The 18,251-nt window shown below is 35.2% G+C and overlaps 2 protein-coding genes across 3 annotated transcripts; both read right to left on the bottom strand.

Moving 5' to 3' along the window:
- Nucleotides 1–6,729: 6,729 nt before the first annotated feature.
- On the bottom strand, nucleotides 6,730–9,535 carry LOC122051872 (short-chain dehydrogenase TIC 32 B, chloroplastic-like). 2 transcript variants are annotated; one of them, XM_042613183.1, is made up of 8 exons: nucleotides 9,313–9,535; nucleotides 8,853–9,084; nucleotides 8,684–8,763; nucleotides 8,449–8,602; nucleotides 8,246–8,324; nucleotides 8,055–8,139; nucleotides 7,922–7,968; nucleotides 6,730–7,038 (listed from the first exon to the last, which is right to left on the bottom strand). In XM_042613183.1, exons 1-8 carry the CDS (start codon nucleotides 9,428–9,430, stop codon nucleotides 6,874–6,876), a joined length of 960 nt encoding a protein of 319 aa, XP_042469117.1. In that variant the 5' UTR covers nucleotides 9,431–9,535; the 3' UTR covers nucleotides 6,730–6,873. The 2 variants fall into 2 exon arrangements, with proteins under 2 accessions (XP_042469117.1, XP_042469118.1); XM_042613184.1 differs by having other exon boundaries at nucleotides 8,853–9,115; nucleotides 9,313–9,460.
- A 77-nt stretch (nucleotides 9,536–9,612) lies between these two features.
- LOC122051870 (short-chain dehydrogenase TIC 32 B, chloroplastic-like) lies at nucleotides 9,613–12,259 on the bottom strand. Its single transcript, XM_042613182.1, has 8 exons — nucleotides 12,049–12,259; nucleotides 10,933–11,164; nucleotides 10,767–10,846; nucleotides 10,520–10,673; nucleotides 10,337–10,415; nucleotides 10,169–10,253; nucleotides 10,027–10,073; nucleotides 9,613–9,934 (listed from the first exon to the last, which is right to left on the bottom strand). The coding sequence occupies exons 1-8, from the start codon at nucleotides 12,164–12,166 to the stop codon at nucleotides 9,770–9,772; spliced, it is 960 nt and encodes a 319-aa protein (XP_042469116.1). The 5' UTR covers nucleotides 12,167–12,259; the 3' UTR covers nucleotides 9,613–9,769.
- Between the last annotated feature and the right edge of the window lie 5,992 nt (nucleotides 12,260–18,251).

An 18,251-nucleotide genomic window follows, 5' to 3' on the forward strand; every position in this document is an offset into this window, starting at 1 on the left:
AGGGGGAGTTGACTTTTAGGGGGAGTTTTTACTCGTCAAGATTTCTGAGGATGAGTGATATGGGATTATCACTAAGTTGATTGTTGATTTTAGTATCAAGGGGGAAATTAAGGGTTTCAATGAAAGGTATGGGACTTTCATTAGGAAGAAACTCTTGACCTTGATTCACTCTTTTTGATGTGTGTCAAAAAGGGGGAGAATGTCTAGAGAATGTTCAAGGAAGAACATTGGAGTTTGGGGAGAATGCTCGGAGAATGTTCAAGGAAGAACATTGGAGAACTATTGGAAAACCTAAGTTAGGTTATCGGGTTAACCTAACTTGATTATGGTTTTTGTCAAACATCAAAAAGGGGGAGATTGTTGGTGCAACCTTAGGTCAAGGTTGACCTGGGTGACCCGACTCGAGTTGACCTAACTCGAGATATATTTTGATGTTTGACAAGAATAGAGAAGTTATATTTTGATGTTTGACAAGAATAGGAACTTGGGGGATTGTGGGTGCAACCTTTGGTCAAGGTTGACCTGGTTGACCTGACTTGAGTTGACCTGATTCGGGAAAAGTCCAAGTATGGAGACTTGGCACGGAAAAGTCCAAGCAAGGAGCTTGGCACGGGAAAAGTCCAAGTATGGAGACTTGGCATGGAAAAGTCCAAGCAGGGAGCTTGGCACGGGAAAAGTCCAAGTATGGAGACTTGGCACAGAAAAGTCCAAGCAGGGAGCTTGGCACGGGAAAAGTCCAAGCAGGGAGCTTGGCACGGGAAAAGTCCAAGGATGGAGACTTGGCAGGGAAAAGTCCAAGCAGGGAGCTTGGCACGGGAAAAGTCCAAGTATGGAGACTTGGCACGGAAAAGTCCAAGCAGGGAGCTTGGCACGGGAAAAGTCCAAGCAGGGAGCTTGGCACGGGGAAAAGTCCAAGTATGGAAGCTTGGCATGAGAGGTCAGAGAGGGCTCGGTAGCTCGTTCTCTGGACTGGATGGAGTCGGAGAGGGCTCGGTAGCTCGTTCTCCGGATTAGGTCAAGAGAGGGCTCGGTAGCTTGTTCTCTGGACCGGACGTGGAAGTCGGAGAGGGCTCGGTAGCTCGTTCTCCGGACTAGGTCAGACAGGGTCTGGTAGCTCGTTCTCTGGACCGGACGTGGAAGTCGGAGAGGGCTCGGTAGCTCGTTCTCCGGACTAGGTCAGAGAGGGCTCGGTAGCTCGTTCTCTAAATCAGGAAGGCTTTAGGTTTAAGGCTAGGAATTGGATCGGTCTGCTGACCGATCCAGTGATACACTGGTCACCTGATCGATCTGGTGACCGATCAGTAACCAAACAGATTGGGAGAAGGAATGGCCTGATCGGTCCACAGACCGATCAGGGCTCTGACAACCAACTCTCTGTGAGAGTTGGGATCGGTCTGGGGACCGATCAGCTTAGGGCCTGATTGGTCCACAAACCGATCAGGGATCGCAACCAACTCTCTGTGAGAGTTGGGATCGGTATGGGGACCGATCAGCGTAGGGCCTGATCGGTCCCCTAACCGATCAGATCCATCCTGGACCGATCAGGGTGGAGCCTGATCGGTCCAGGTCTAGCCGTTGAGACACAACAGCTAGATTTCTTCTTCTTTGCAGATTCATATAAATCAAGGGCCTCTACAGTAGAGATTGCTTCTAGCTGTTGCTCCTTCTTGTTCCTTGCGATCAGAGCTTTGCTGAGCTCTCCATTACTGAAGTTTCATGTGAGCTTCCCTCGGCTGGACTCCAACTGATCAGTTGCTGCTGTTGTTGGCGTGAAGTGGTTGCTTCATCACCAGTCGACGAGAAGGCAAGCAAACTAGTGTGTTTACATTCATATTGTTCTTAGCTTCTTGCTGTATTTCTTGTACACTGATCTTGCTGTTGCAAGAGAGATTGTGGCGAGGTTTCTTCACCCAGAAGGAGTTTTTATTAGCCGGTTCTCCGGGGTCTCATCCACCGATGGATTGATAGGATTCGTCCACCTTATGGACACGCCGAGGAGTAGGAGTATCATCTCCGAACCTCGTTATATCGTCGCGTTTGAGGTTTGATCTTCTCCATTTTCGTTTCTACTTTTTATTTCCGCTGCGCTAACTCAAATTGTAGGAAGAAACGTGAATTTGGGATCGGCTATTCACACCCCCCCCCTCTCTAGCCGCATCCGAAGGTCCTAACATGGAGTTCCAGGGATAGTTAGCTGTCTAATAATCCCTTTCTCATTATACATTGTCTTGAATTGATCAAACAAATATTCTCCTCTACGGTCAGTGCACAAGGTTTTAACCTTACGTTCCAATTGATTCTCAACTTCGTTCAAGTAACGAATAAAGCAATCCAATGCTTCAGATTTGTGAGAAATCAAATACACATGACCAAAACGTGTGAAGTCGTCGATAAATATAATGAAATAAGAACTCTCATTTCTAGCCTTCATATTCATTGGACCACAAATATCCGAATGAATTAACTGCAATGGTGATTCAACCCTAATAGCCTTACCAAATGATTTTTAGTCAACTTTCCCACAAGACAATGCTCACATATAGACAAGTTAATCTTAGCATGAGTGCCTAATAGGCCCTCCTTAGCTAATCAATTCATTTGTTCTTGTCCTATATGTCCCAATCTAGCATGCCAAATTTCATCATTAACATCAGTATTACTAGTAAGAGCAATGTTTGAAAAACAACCATCATTATTATTTGGTTCTACATCAAGAACTATAAAATCATTTGTTACAAAACCATGCCCAATTAACATAGAGTTAATTCGAAGTTCCACACAACGGCTATAAAAATTTACATTGTAACCTAAATCAAGAAGATAAATAACTGAAACCAAATTCTGTCGAATCTCAGGAGCGTACAGGATATTATGTAGAAACAACGTGTCTCCACCATGTAAGTTGAGCTTACAAGTGCCAATTCCTTTGACTTCAATTCTTGTATTGTTTCCTACATATATCCATTTGTTGCCAGCTGGTACCCGACGGTACTCCACATATGTAGCTCGATCATGAGTTACGTGGTTCGTTGCTCCTGAATCTACAATCCACAAAGGATACGAATCAACTAACAACACTGTACTTGCAACATATTGCTCATGGAAAGAAGACAAAAATGGATCTACCTTTTTAGGCTCAGTACAATCCCGAGCAAAATGACCCTTCTTGCCACAGTTGAAGCAAGTCAACCTGCTCTTAGGTTTTTATCCATATTTCTTTCCTTTCTTCTTGATTTGGTTTTTCACAGCAACAACATTAGCCTCCTTTCCCGTTTCCTTTCTTAAACCACTTGTTCTTATTCTTGGAACCAGAACCTTCAGCTACAAAAGCTTGACCCGAAATCCTTGCGGATTCAATCCTCTCCGCCTCAAGTTCAACATGGCGTGAGATATCAGTGAAAGTCTTAATATTCTCACTGTGGGGCAGATTCTGTTTCATCGTTTCCCAAGAATCAGGAAGGGAACGAATAACTGCCTAAACATGTTGTTCATCGGTCAACACATAACGAGCAGTCTTAGGCTCTCGAATCATGTTACCCATCTCCCTGAAATGTTGGGCCATGGTAACATTCGAGTGCTTTTTACAGCTATCAAACTTGATAGTTAGTTGACGGAGCTTACTCAGACTGACTCCACTGTACTTCTCTCCAAGGGCTACCCAGACAGCATGAGCCGATGGTAATGACTCATATTCAGATACCAGGTCATCCACTATTGAACTAATCAATATACCCTTAGCAATGGAGTCCTTCCTTTTCCATGCCTTATAGGCATCAAGGTCACGTCTGTGTTGTGTTGTAGAACCATCAATCGGTTCCTCCATGATTTGATTTACAGCCTCTAGAACTTCTTGTTCCTCAAGAACGTATTGTATCTTGAGGTGCCAGATTTTGTAGTTATTCCCATATAATTTCTCACCCTTATTGAGTTCAGCTATGATGTTTTTAGTTGTCATGATCTACATAAATAAATATATTATTTATTATTTCAGTGTAATTCATATATGTGCAATTAATTATTGACTCAGTGTAAATTAGAATTAGTTTACAGAATCAAGTGATAACATTGTTTCCACTCATCATTTGTATGTTCTAATCTAATCAACATTGATCAATTTTATTGCACACATCCCATCTAATGAACGAATCATTTAATATGAACGAATCATATTTATATGAACTAATCATATCATGAAATGAACTAATCATTTCCAAGTTAGTTAACATATAACATAACTTTTCATTATTTAATTCTGTTCGTACAAAACGACAGAAATTATTACATGACTCAAAAACCAGATGAGCTGACACTGTTCGTACATAACGATAATAAACAGAACACTAATAAACTAGATAGGTCAGCACTGCTCCCACTAGGACAAATACTAGTGTAGCAGCCAACACTATCCCTATTAACCTGGACTTATTTTGGATAATCTCAGATGGGGCAGCTTCAGGATTCTCTATCAGATTCATTTCTAGATCTTCCTCGAGCATCTCCTGGTCCTCTTCAGACTCTTCTTCACCCATATGACGAAGTAGTTCCTTACACAGTACTGAATATGTGACACGTCCTTCATAACGCCTCCATATATAGTCTACTATTATCCTGGGATACTCTGGCAATGAATGCATCAATGCCCAGATCCTATAACTGTCCAGGACTGGAAACTCTTCTTGCTCAAGTTTCCAAAATAGTCTATCCAGCCATCTAACATGTCCGTCGACTCCATAAGCAGACTTATACTCTATCTCCTGAATCTCCTCTCGGAGCTGGTTTCGCCGCACTTCGCGACGAGTCAATGTGGTAATCGTCCGTGCCATCTAAAAAATTGAATTTAAATAAGTCAGTACAAAACCGACTAACCAGTACAAAATCAGTTTAATTCAATTTATACAGGCATACCATCATTATAAATCAAGAAAAATAAATCTTCTCGATTTTCAGGAGTTTAAGTCGACTGACCCATTAGACCGGTCAATTAGGAGTCTGGATGTTAAACTTAGTATATTGTCCTCATTAGAACTAATCTAATTGGACCTATGTTCTATTATCCTTTAAGCTCATTTGAGTCAATCTCAGACTTATTGATCAAACTTAGGTCCGTTTGATTCATCCAATTGCTCATTGGATTAAGTCTGACCCATTAGAACAAATCTAATTTTTATGATCAAATCTAATACACCAGAACTAATCCGGTCATATTTGATCAACCCAACTTCTGTAATCAAGATCACCCTAATTAATTCAATAATAAACCGAGCTGGTTAAACCAACAAATAATTTGAACCAGCTTTAGGTATCATTGAATCAATTTGGTCTGCTTAATTAATAATTTAAACTAGACCTGGATTTGATCGACTAACTTGGTCTGGTTCCATTTTCAGTCAATTGAACCATAAATTAATTAAATATTTATTTATTAATTAATAATACATATCTATATGTATTTAATTAATTAATAAAAATATTTAATTAAATTTAGCTACTGATCATGTCGTGAAGAAGGAAAAATAAAATCAACATGTATACATTTTTTCTTTCTTACACGGTTTTTGTTTGTTTTTTTTTTTAAACTTCGATCGATTCAAACTTGACATTGAATCGATTCAAATAAAAACAAACTGTGCTTCGAAAAAAAATATTGTGCACACTTTTAATCGATTCATGTATGCAATAAAAGAATGACATTGTACTTCGTCAAATCGAGCACTGTTCATTTCGGTTTTTTCTCTCTTTAATCGATTGAAGAATCGATTAAAATTTTCCAATCGATTAATGAATCGATTCAACATTTTTTTTCCTCTATTGCGATTTTGAATCAATTGGAATGAAAATTCAATCGATTCAATTTACTGTTCATCTTCTTCTTCGCGACATAAGAAGAACAAACGCAAGCTTTTTCGCGTCGATTTTCATGCTTTCAAAACCATGCACGCTCTGATACCATTGTTGGTAATTTTGAGAGCATGAAAACTAAAGTGAAATAATGCGGTAACCACTCACATTGATCTCCCGAAGAAATCGCCGAAGAACCGTCGGAGACGTCGTTGCTGCTGTCGCCAAGAAGATCACCTCACGGAACCTCCTCAAACTCTTTTACAAACCAAATTCCGGCCTCTGGACGTTCTCCTTTGCTCGAGCAAATCTCCTCACAACTTGGCAGTGCTCTCTCGTTGATCACCTCCGCTTCACCGTTCGTCGTCCCTTTTCTGATTGCCTTGGACGCCTCTTATAAGAAGGCTAAGGAAGACGAAGGGGAAAGAACACCCCTTCTTCTCCTTGGCATTTGCAGCAAAAGGAGAATAACGAAGAGAACCCTTCGTCTCTAATAATGCCTCACATATTGGGCAAAAGATTTCATTTTTAACTTATAAATATTATTAAGAACAATTATAAATATATATTTATGAATACTAATTTAAAAATACATTTAATAAAAATATAATTAAGAATTTAGTCAGGAATATTCCCACTCGAATGAAGTCGCCTTGCTCATGATTGAATTTAGTGCAACTCCAATCCATGCCTAAGCCAAAAATTAATTTGTAGTTTGACAATTCAAATTTGTTATAAACCTAAAGTAGAACATATAATTCTTATAAATGATTTAACTACAAATTGCCCTTTAGACTCAAGTCAAATTTTGTACACATAATTATACAACAAATTAAGGTGCAAAAACAATACATCAAATACCTTATCAAGCAAGGATTTAAGCAGTACAAAGATAGCAAATACAGACAGCATATTTCATAGATAAAAAGTGCATTACACTAAACAGCAGGACCAAGTTGATATTCCTACTTATTTTTACCATTAGATGAACCATTAGACAGAGAAATCACACAACCAACAAGCTTCTTAAATATTTTAGGTTGATTTGACCAGTTTTTCACTTAACTCCCATAGCTTTTTTGCCAATTCCTCATTTCTACCATTGGCAGTCGTCTTCTCCACGTTGCAATCGGCGAAGTATTTCCCACTGACTCCCTTCAAGCTTGGATGAAGTGCCACATAGCATGAAGTAGCTGCTCCCTGCAAGTATGTAAACCTCGATCATCAACCATTAGATGAACTATAGAGAAATTTCCATGAGTTTTCACTTCATATGAATTCCACAACTTTCTTTGGCAGTGAAACTTTCATCTTTAAAGCTGAACTATTCCTACTTATTTTTCATATCGTAGTTATTTGTTTCTCTAAGATCAGATAAGGAAAAGTCTCCGTCACTTTTTTTTCTGTTCTAGATTTTAGATTCAAAACAGAAGTCTAAGTCCAGGATCCTCCATATCATATCAACATGATAAACAATAATCTAAATCATTCATTAGTCGCTGACAACATATGTTTAATCTTGTTGAAGTTTTTCAGATCAATATGTTCCCTTTTAGAATTTTATGACGATGGAATATCAATAAAATTAGGGTTACATATGAACTGTGGAACTCAACCGCTATTTATAACTAAAGAGTTGTAAACCTTTCATATTTTTTATTTAGCCTATCATAAATTAGAAATAAGAAAATAGGCCTCTACACAAAATAAAATCCATATTTAAATTTAATGCTCCAAACTCGATAAATATAACTTAATTAAATCACTTAATTGGATTCCACTTTTAACATAGTCATTTATAAACACATTTAATTAAATATGTTAACCCACACAATTATTTTTCCAACAATAGATTGCAAATGAATTGCTGAATAGCAGTGCTAGCATGCTTGAACTAGCATATACAACGTACAACCGCAACCAAGTCTTATCCCCACTTGTCTTATCCCACTAGATGGGGTCAACTAATTCTTGAACTAACATATGCTGTGTAAAAATATGGATGGATATTGAAGCAACTGGAAAAGCACTGATGAATTCAGTAATTTCATGTAGCAAACACCGATTCAGAAGTATGGCAAACCTGAGGTATATTCTTCCACAAGATGGAAGTTGCAGCTCTTAAAATAGCTGTAACCAAAAGCAAATGCAGTCTCAATTTGCAGCTTTTAGATTGCTAAGTTCTAAAACATAATTTGTAGGTTTAAGGAACATACTCACGAAGACTGGGGAGTGTCTCCCTAAGTTTGTCTGAATTAAACCAGGATGAACAGAATTCGCTGTAACATTTGCGCCTTCTTCCTGTTAATTAATCATGGATGTGTGACACATATAAGCATAACTATCTCATTTCACTGTATTCAGTGCATTTTGGTATGGAATCTGCTCTGGAAAATACAAATAGAACCTTTAAGCGCTTAGCGAGCTCATTTGCATGTAATATGTTTGCCAATTTGGACTGCCCGTATGCCATTTTGTCATTGTATCTAGAAAAACAAGATAGAAAAAGATATCTCAAACAATTGAATAAAAAGTGGCTGGGAATAGTTTTGATGCAGCATAACTAACTTTCAGAAAAAATAATTTGCCTAACTATTAAGACTAACTTACGTGCTCTTGTCGTTGAGTTTATCGAACCGTATTCCCCCTCTATAGGTTGTCATGTGAGCAGCAGAAGATAGATTTACAATTCGACCCTCAGTTCCTGTCTTCTGTGCTGTGCTTTTCATCTTCTCGAGTAAAAGATTTGTCAACAAAAAGTGACCTAGAATCAAAAGAAACACTCAATATAACTGAAGAATTTAGCCACTTAAGCTCATGCTCAAAATTAAGATGATGAAAATACCAATATGATTTGTAGCAAGCTGCATCTCTATCGCGTCCTCGGAAAGTTGGAAAGGACAGTACATCACACCAGCATTGTTTCTGGAAACAATCTAAATTCGTAAGTTTTAGCCCCAGAAGTAAAAAAAAAAAAAAATGTAACACTCGAACCCGTAGAATCATGTTATTACATCAAGATGTTGAGAGGTAGATTCCTCGAAAGAAATCTATCTGCGAATGCTCTCACGGACTTTTGAGAGCTAAGTTCAAGCTCTGAGACGTCAACTTTGGCAGATGGAGTGCTCTGAAGGATGTTCTGCTTTACACCATTGGCAGCTTCCAAGTCCCTTGCTCCTATGATGACATGGGCTCCTCTAAGGGCCATCGTCCTTGCGGTCTCAGCTCCAATCCCACTACTACCTCCTGGGTTGCATCAATATCCTCACATAATATGCTTCAAATAAAAAAAAAAAAAAAATCAGAACATTCTATAAAACCTAATGGTTTCATCATGGGTTGCTTAATCTTAGCACAAAGATCAATTGACAAACTCTGGGTACAGTGGTGTCCCAGAATCTACCCTAATCTTCCGATCCTTCAGCTTCAGGGGGGATTTATACTAACAAAGAACAGGAGCATAAGTGAACAGACCGGTGATGATGACGGTGCGATCGGAAGCATCGATGCCTTCGGTGACCTTCTCGGCGGTGGATTTGGATCCGAAGCCGCTTGGCCCGGGTATTCCGGTGGCTTCCCTGAAGTAACCCATGGCTTCGAGCTTGGTTCGGGGGAAGAAGAGACAGCGAGAGGGGAATCGAGCGAGTGGATCTCTCACATGAGGCAGGGACTGGGAGTGGCGCTGGAGCCGAGGGATAATGTTGTCGTCTTAATTTCATTTCAACCCTTGTAGAATATAGGTTTCTTAGTTTAGTCCTGACGACATACCAAGGCTTGTGTCAACTAGCACGGTTCAATTTATTTCATATACGATAGCAGTACAACCTTTATGACAAACGATAATAGCATTACTCTTGAGCCACACGCTATCGAAACTAGTAACTAACAAGCCACATAGAACTTAGAACTCGTACAATAACCCTCCACCCTCTTATTTTGAATTAACGAGTTGTTCGCTGAAGTCCCAGAGCTTCTTAGCCAATACTGCATCTCTGGCCATGTCGCTCGGCTTCTCCTCGTTCGAGTCGGCGAAGTACTTCCCACTCACGCCCTTCAGGCTAGGATGCACTGCCACGTAGCATGAGGTTGCTGCTCCCTGTAATTGTGAAGATGCAGAGTGTTGGTGCTCAACCTTTGTGGGAACAAATTCTAGCAAGTATACAAGGTTATTCAGCAAGTGTGACAGACCTGAGGTATGCTCTTCCACAGGACGCAGGTGACAGTTTTCAACACAGCTGAAAGGAAAAGCACCAAATTTGAAATCTGAGTTCAAAGAGAATCACTATGGAGTAGTAGATCAGCAATGAATTTGAAGGTTTAAGTAGCATACCCATGAAGACGGGAGAATGTTTTCCCAAGTTTGTCCTAACCAGACCGGGATGAACAGAATTTGCTGTGACATTTGCACCTTCTGCCTGTTAATCATGAATGTATTTCTATGAGATAAATTTCTTCTTTCTTTATACAAGCTACATCTGTTCTAGACCATTAGTAGTACCTTCAAGCGTCGTGCGAGCTCATTGGAGTGCAGGATGTTTGCCAATTTGGACTGCCCATATGCCGATTTATCATTGTATCTGGAAAACGTGATGAGAACCATCAAGTAATTGAATACAAGGAATATCATCATGAATTTGCTTCACTATAAGGCCCATATGCCTAACTGTTAGTTATTACTTACACTTTCTTGTCATTGAGTTTATCGAACTTGATTCCTTCACTATAAGGTCCAATGTGAGCTACTGAGGATAGATTCACGATGCGGCCTTCAATCCCCGTCCTCGCTGCTGTGGTTTTCATTTTCTCGAGAAGAAGATTTGTCAACAAAAAGTGACCTGAAATTAGAAGGACCATGTTAAACACAAAATCCTGATGAATACTTGGGAGGAAGAAAAGTTGATCAGGGAAGTATATATGAAGAACCGCACCAAGATGATTAGTGGCAAACTGCATCTCCACACCATCTTCAGAGAGTTGGAACGGGCAGTACATGATGCCAGCGTTGTTACTGATAACAAATTGAAAACGTGAGATTGGGCCCAGAAAATTGACAGGACATGTAACACAGAGCAGGAGATCCATGCAGCTACTCACATCAAGACATTGAGAGGCAGATTCATGGCAAGGAATTTGTTGGCGAAGGCTCTGACAGATCTGAGTGAGCTAACATCAATCTGTATGATGTCAATTCTAGCAGATGGGATGCCCTGTCGAATGTTTTGCTTCACATTGTTGGCAGCTTCCAAGTTCCTTGCACCGATTATGACATGAGCTCCTCTGAGGGCCAACACCCTAGCAGTCTCGGCTCCAATACCACTGCTTGCACCTGGATTTCAAGAATAATCTCATAAATAAATTTTTCAGAAGCAGAGGAACTCATTCATGAGCAGAGCCAAGTTCAAGAGAGTGGTGCAAATTGACACCACAAAACTTAAAAATTTATCTTATTAAACATATCAAAATAATAGGAAAAAAATCTATGTCAATAAGTCATTTGACACCACCTGCTCAACCAATACGACACCATATAAACAATATAAGAGTAAATATTGATAAGTTTCAATGATGCAAACGAATAAATGATACAATTCAAAGTTATTTGCAATATACATATTTAATTTTAATAACTAGTTAATTTGGCATTCAAATTTGTTTTACTTTAGTGATTATTTTGTAGTTAAGTTTTTGTTTATGTAAAAAAAATATTATACTATGATATATTAGTCGCAAATTTGATGAGGATAATTCGAAATAAATTATATTAAAGAAATAAACTGAGACTCAACCTATCCTGATGATTTATTGATTTGACTAAACAAGTTGAATTAGACCAGACGTTTTTAGCCCGATTGATTATATAAAATTGATACAAATCCTATTCAATCATAAACAAAAAATATTTTAATCATACAGAAATTTAAGTAATTTCTTGCCTTCTAAGTTAGTATCTCTGTCGGGTTTTCTCTTAACTTGGAAGACAAACTTTACTTTCAAGATGAGGGGAAAAAATATTGCACCCAAAAAGAAAAGGGAAAGAGGAAACACACAAAATTGATAAGTTGGGCGACAAGATCGAATGAGAAGAAAAAATAATCCAGAAAATGTAACAGTATAAGCTAGTAACTCATTCCAATGACAACCATTTCAGATTTAGGGCTGGATTAAAAGATTAGGGAAACAATCGAAAGAGAGGGGCTGCCGAGGACAAACCGGTGATGATGACGGTGAGACGGGAGGCGTCGATGCCTTGGGTGACCTGCTCGGCGGTAGCGCCGGATCCGAATCCGCTGGGACCTTTGATACCGGTGGCTTCCCTGAAGTAACCCATGATTTTAGGAGTATCTTTTGGCAGAAAGAAGAAGAGAAGGAAAGGAGACTGAAGCCTGAAGGAGAAGGAGAAGGAGAACAGGAGTGAGATGAGAAGGAAGCAAAGACGATTATTTATAGCGGCTTCCGATGCCACGAATTCATTTTGTTGGAACAGAACGACGAATTTTCTTTTTACTTTTAGTTTTAAGGCTTTTTTTAAATAAAAAAATAGCGAAATTGCCATGGGAACAAAAATTGGCAACGCCGGGTCAATACGATTCAACAGTGTTGTCAATAGAGGCGGCCAATTTCTATTGTTTTTTGCAAAATTTTTGAACTGCGCCCTTCGAATTATAAGATTCTCAAAAAAAAAAAAAAAATACTCCCTACTTTCTAAATTTCTAAACCACACTCATATTCCATTTGATGTGCCCGAAATGCCCCTCCTCAGTCAAGCAACTCAAAAATTAGAAATTTTTCAAATAGTCCCTATACGTTTCGTTTCGAGATTTCTCAAAGTGCCCTCGACATCTTAAATTGCTTCACAGATATTTGTTCTATTTGCTCATTTTTGCAAAATACTTTTAACATTATAAAATTAATTAATTTTTTATTAAAAAATAAAAAAAATCAAGTTTATTATTTTTACATGTAGTTTTGCTAAAAGTGGTCAATAGCTTATATGTAATGAAAATTATTAATTAAAATTGTATATGAACTAAAAAAAATAATAAACATAAATTACTTAAATCCATGATGCCGAAGCATAAATGTATTTTTAACCTAACAAAATGATAAATTTGATTACTTTCATTGATTAATCTAGAATGATTAGTTTGATCCCATAAAATTTTTCCGTTGCGTATGTCAAATGCATTTTTAACCTAGAGGATTTAGGGATAAATGCAGATCAAATAAACAAGGTCTAACCGTAATGAATTTTATATATTATCTTTAATTAATTATATAGGAATTATTAGTTATTTTCACTATCATAAATTTCACGATACCTAATTTATTAGTTAATTTTGAAAAGTGGAAACTCATTTTAGAAATTCTAAAAATATAAATTACAGTTAGAAAAAAAATGGAGGTTTGAAGAGGGTGCGGCTTAGAAATTGTAATTTGAAAGGTGAGCCGTTTGAAAATTTTGAAACTAGAGGGTGCTGATCTAAGTACTTTGAAAATCTTTTCCCTTCCAAATGCAAAGATGGAGCCTCGCCCTTGCGTAGTGAATCTTTCTAGAAGCTAAATTTCGATAATATTGAAATCGTAGAGCGTATCCTTCAAAGCAAACCGCGTTCGGAGAATCGTAGAAAAAGTTAAAATATGGAGTAAAGTGAGTATTCCCAAGCATTAAAAATTGAAAAATGAGAAAAGTTTAAGATAAAGTATGCAAGTGGAGTAGTTTGGAGGAAGGCACAAATGCTTCTCTCTTGGTATCAGATGCTTACAAATGTGCACATTCGATGTAGCCGTTTTTCATGGGTGATCACGAGAGTACAAGGGTACGGCAGTAAACGAGTGTAAATTTTGTAGTGTTAAATTTCAATAATTCAAACCAATCTAAATTTAAATTGAACTAAGCTATTAAATTAATTATTTAAGTTTGACTTAATTTTTTTTTATAAACTTAAATATAATTTATTTAGATATTATCAAGCCTTAATTTAAATTTATTTGAATGTTTTAAATTTTTATATTTTAAACTTATTTGATTTGATTGATTATTAAGTTTGATAATATAAATTTATTTTATTTATTTTAAAAAAATTATTTGACGTATTAATAAAAAATTTATTGATGAATATTATTCATAAATATTAATAAATTAAACATATATATTAAACTAATCACTTTAAAAATTATTTAATTAAACAAACATAAATAAATTCAACTTATTCATCAACATTCACTTCATTTACAGCCGCACACGAATTGAACTCCATCCGTCAATGTCTTTTTATAATTGGACAAAAATTAAAGCATCTAAGTATTTGCAAAGTCATTAGGACATCGACATTGGTGGGTGTTATAATATCCACCATCTCATAAAAAAGTATGGGGTCCACATGTCACATATACATCATATTAACACATTCATTCTCTCACATTCGTTTTAACATTAACGTTCATTATTTGTGGGATTCGCTGTCCATTCATCTTTATTTTTATTATAATTTCAATTGTATTTACACAATTTAAATAATAATTATTTAAAATAATTAATAATATTATTTTAAAAATATATTATTTATGTAAAATTAAAATATATTTATTTAAAGGTAAAATAAATAATAATATTAATAATTTTATTTAAAATTAAAATATTATTATAAATTTGAAATGAATGAGTACAACATATAAAAATAATTACACTTGCATAATAAAAAATTACATTAATTGAAAGTACAATAATTGAATATTACCGTTAAAATTTGAAATAGCCGTTGAAAAATTAAAATGATTTGTTGCATTGATTAATATCCGTTGCGTTGAAAAGCTATCCGTTGATTAATATCTGTATGTTGAAAAACTATTCGTTGATTACTATCCGTTGTTCCTCACTGTTTAAATGATTTTTTTAAAAAATTTTTAATAGAATATATATATTGTAGAATAAGTTTATGGTGGGCCAAAGGGATTAAAAAAAATCAAAAAATAGACATTGAACGCGTTCAATGAATTGAATGCGTTCAATGTTTTGTGTGGGTTCACATCTATTATAACTTTCTCTACATTGATTTAAACATTCTTTAAACGTTATAACAGATAAATAATACACCAATACAGGTGCTCTTAAAGAGATGTCTTTTTTATTTTATTTTTTTAAAGAACATTCCATACCAAATTTATCATTTTGGACCTGATTCACACTACTTAAAATCATTTAACTGATCAATATATGTGTGCGAATGAAAAGAATATAATATAAGGGTATATAAATTTTACTATTTTTTGAAAATTACCATATAAATTATAAAGTCAAAATATATTGTTTAAAAGAAAATTATAATTTATTATAAAATATCATAATATATATATATATAGAAAGAGAGATTGTGCGCGACCGTGAGCAAAATCTGACGTAGACTATCTGACGCGATCAAAACTCAATTTTTTTAATCTCTCTCTCATCTGTATACAACAACTTTTCTCTTTTATCAGCATGCAACAACTATAGAATTTTCATTTCTCTCTTATCTGATTGCATACAACAATCATTGTACTGTTAATTGTTAAAGATGATATAGTTGCTACAATATTATAGCATCTATTACACAATAGTTGCTACACGTTTTAGCAGCTTTTGTACAATAGCTGTTATAACGTGTAGCAATGTTATTATGTAGCTACTATGTTGTAGCAGTTACTGCATCGTTGTAGCAGCTTCTGCACCATTGTAGCAAATTCTGTACCATTATAGCAACTACTGCACCGTTGTAGTAGTTTTTACACCGTTATAATAGCTTCCGCACCGTTGTAGCAACTTTTGCTCCGTTATAGCAGTTTTTGCATCATTGTAGCAGTTACTGCACCGTTGTAGCAGCTTCTGCACTGTTATAGCAGCTACTGCATACTAACTTCTACAAGTTGTAGCAGCAGTAGCTACTATAACATTGTATCATCACTACTACAATAATTTTTACATGTAATAATAGGAGAGAGAAGATAAAATTTCATTTTAATTTAAAAATAAAGAGAGAAAAGTTGTTACATGTAGATTAGAGAAAGATTAAAATAATTAGATTTTGACCGCGTCAAATATTCCACGTTGGATTTCGCTCATGGTCATGAACAAAGTATCGCTTAGCATATCAAAGATATATATATATATATAAAGATGAGATAATTTTAATTAAAATAATTAGCTTAATTTATTTTGGTCAAAGCCTAGTTTTTTTTATCAAAATGATTGTAGATCATATAGTAGTTTTGAATAAAATTATTTTATGTTACATACTAGTTTTGATCAAAACTATTATATAATTATTATTTTAAAATATTCTTGTTACATGAGCACACTCTAATGTCCTCATAGAATGTATTTATATATTTAGATTAATTTTTTTTTAAAAAAAATCAGGTGATAATTTTGTCAAAATTACAATATGATTATTTTTTAATCTCAATAACTTTAAAAAATATAAATGACTTTCAATGTTCTTAGAGTTTAGGAGAAAATGAATATATATATAATAATTAAAATTGTTAGCCAATTTAAACTTAAAGTTATTATATATTTATTTTATTTTATTAAATAATAATTTTCTCTTATAAATCATAGTTTTTTATTTCAAAGTGACCAAAAGATTTAAAACATAATCTAATAATATTCATAAATATTTTTGGAACTTTTTTCTATACTGTAGGAGATTTGAGTTCATTTTATACAGACAAAACCTAAATTCATGTTGCACCTATCACAACCCCTGATCTAGTCGTACCTTGATCTAACTCATGATTGCATGGTGCTCCACAGCCTGACATGATCCACTGATCGAGCCACATTCACCTAGCACAACCAATGGATTTAATATGACTCAACCTTTATGATCTGATTATGTCGGGTACGACTTAGACCAAGTCAATTAGATCAGGTAATTAGACCCAACAGAATTAGCATCTCTTTATGTCCCATGTTAAATAAAATTTTAAGTGGCTTAATATAACCACTTGAGTAGAAAATTGACTAACGCTAAGTCATTCAAAGTCCCCTGTTGTTGCCACCCTTTAATGTCGTTAATTATTGAAGCAAAGAAATAATTGTTTTGAGTTATCTAAAGTGTGATTTTGTGGTTGCTCATCCACGAAGATAGATCCTCTGGATCGCTTTTTATGATTCAGGGGATGATCCTTTAACATAGATTGGTGTAATGAATGGTCCTCATTCATAAAATAGGTGGAGACCATTCATCCCAACTAATCTATATCAAGGGATCATCCCCTGTATCACAAAAAACGATCCAAAAGATCCAAGTTGCTCATCCACTACGTACCTCAAAAGGCTATATTTTCATTAAAAAAATATTTAGTCATCTGTATCAAGGAACCCTTAAACTGCAATTTATTTCTTTTGAATGTCTTCATCACTAAGTCTTACAATAACTACATTTTCATTTACTTAACACATGATCAAGCTTTTCACAACCAAATTCCCTTAAGTTTATAGGGATTTTATACTACTTAATCATGAGTTAATCCACTTTCATTTAGACTTAATTAGTACACTTGATTAATATATTATTAGTATATATGTCTCTTGCATCACAACATACTGATTCAATGTTTTACTGTTTTAGGAATGCAATTTAATAATTCTCCAATAATCTATTTTAGTTATATATCAATAATTACTAGAATCATGTCTTCTAAATTTTCATCAAAACTTAATTGGTCAATAATGGAAGAAGAAGAGGGTAGGAACTAGGAAGCTTCTCTTTAATTCCCACTCACATATTGTCTTAAATTTATGATCCTTCTAGATTTAATCAATTTTAGATAGGAACCACGCTCATGCTTCTAGAAGGTCTAAAAAGGTCTATTATCAATAACTTATCAAACGAAAAGAAAAGAATGCATTTATTAATTTATATAATCTTCAAACGAGAGAAAATGAGATTCTAGAAGGTCTATCTCAAAGTGACAGAATTTATCATCTTCTACGGGAACAGTTCGTCGCATCTCTTCACGCAGTGCTTATTGACCGTATAAATAATAATAATAATAATAATTTTTAAAATATTATAATATTTTGATAATTTGTGATATATATTAGATATTATGGAATCAATAATTAACAAAAATTACCAACAGCGAATTGAGGTTATATTCAACAAGTTAAATTTAATGGTTCGATTAATTGGATATAACAGATATCATAGATTTGTTCCAGAAAATCTCATATTATATATATATATATATATATATATATATATAGATTTGTTCCAGAAAATCTCATTATATATATATATATATATATATATATATATATATATATATATATATATATATATATATATATTTTGATTTAGGGACTCACGTAGCCAGGATTTTTAATATCAATGGGCAGATTGAATAAATTTTAAAAAATAATACAACAG

This window comes from Zingiber officinale, chromosome 3A, assembly GCF_018446385.1.
Source record: "Zingiber officinale cultivar Zhangliang chromosome 3A, Zo_v1.1, whole genome shotgun sequence".
NCBI lineage: Eukaryota > Viridiplantae > Streptophyta > Magnoliopsida > Zingiberales > Zingiberaceae > Zingiber > Zingiber officinale.

Bases quoted from the DNA above. Each gene is read 5' to 3' on its own strand.
- LOC122051870 (XM_042613182.1), bottom strand. From the start codon at position 12,166: ATGGGTTACTTCAGGGAAGCCACCGGTATCAAAGGTCCCAGCGGATTC. The intron at 11,165-12,048 runs GTTTGTCCTCGG...CTTGAAATCCAG, and splicing joins TCTCACCGTCATCATCACCG to GTGCAAGCAGTGGTATTGGA. The intron at 10,254-10,336 runs GTACTACTAATG...CATGATTAACAG, and splicing joins AGCTCGCACGACGCTTGAAG to GCAGAAGGTGCAAATGTCAC.
- LOC122051872 (XM_042613183.1), bottom strand. From the start codon at position 9,430: ATGGGTTACTTCAGGGAAGCCACCGGAATACCCGGGCCAAGCGGCTTC. The intron at 8,325-8,448 runs GTAAGTTAGTCT...TTGTTTTTCTAG, and splicing joins AAACTCAACGACAAGAGCAC to ATACAATGACAAAATGGCAT. The intron at 7,039-7,921 runs GTTTGCCATACT...ACATACTTGCAG, and splicing joins TGTGGAAGAATATACCTCAG to GGAGCAGCTACTTCATGCTA.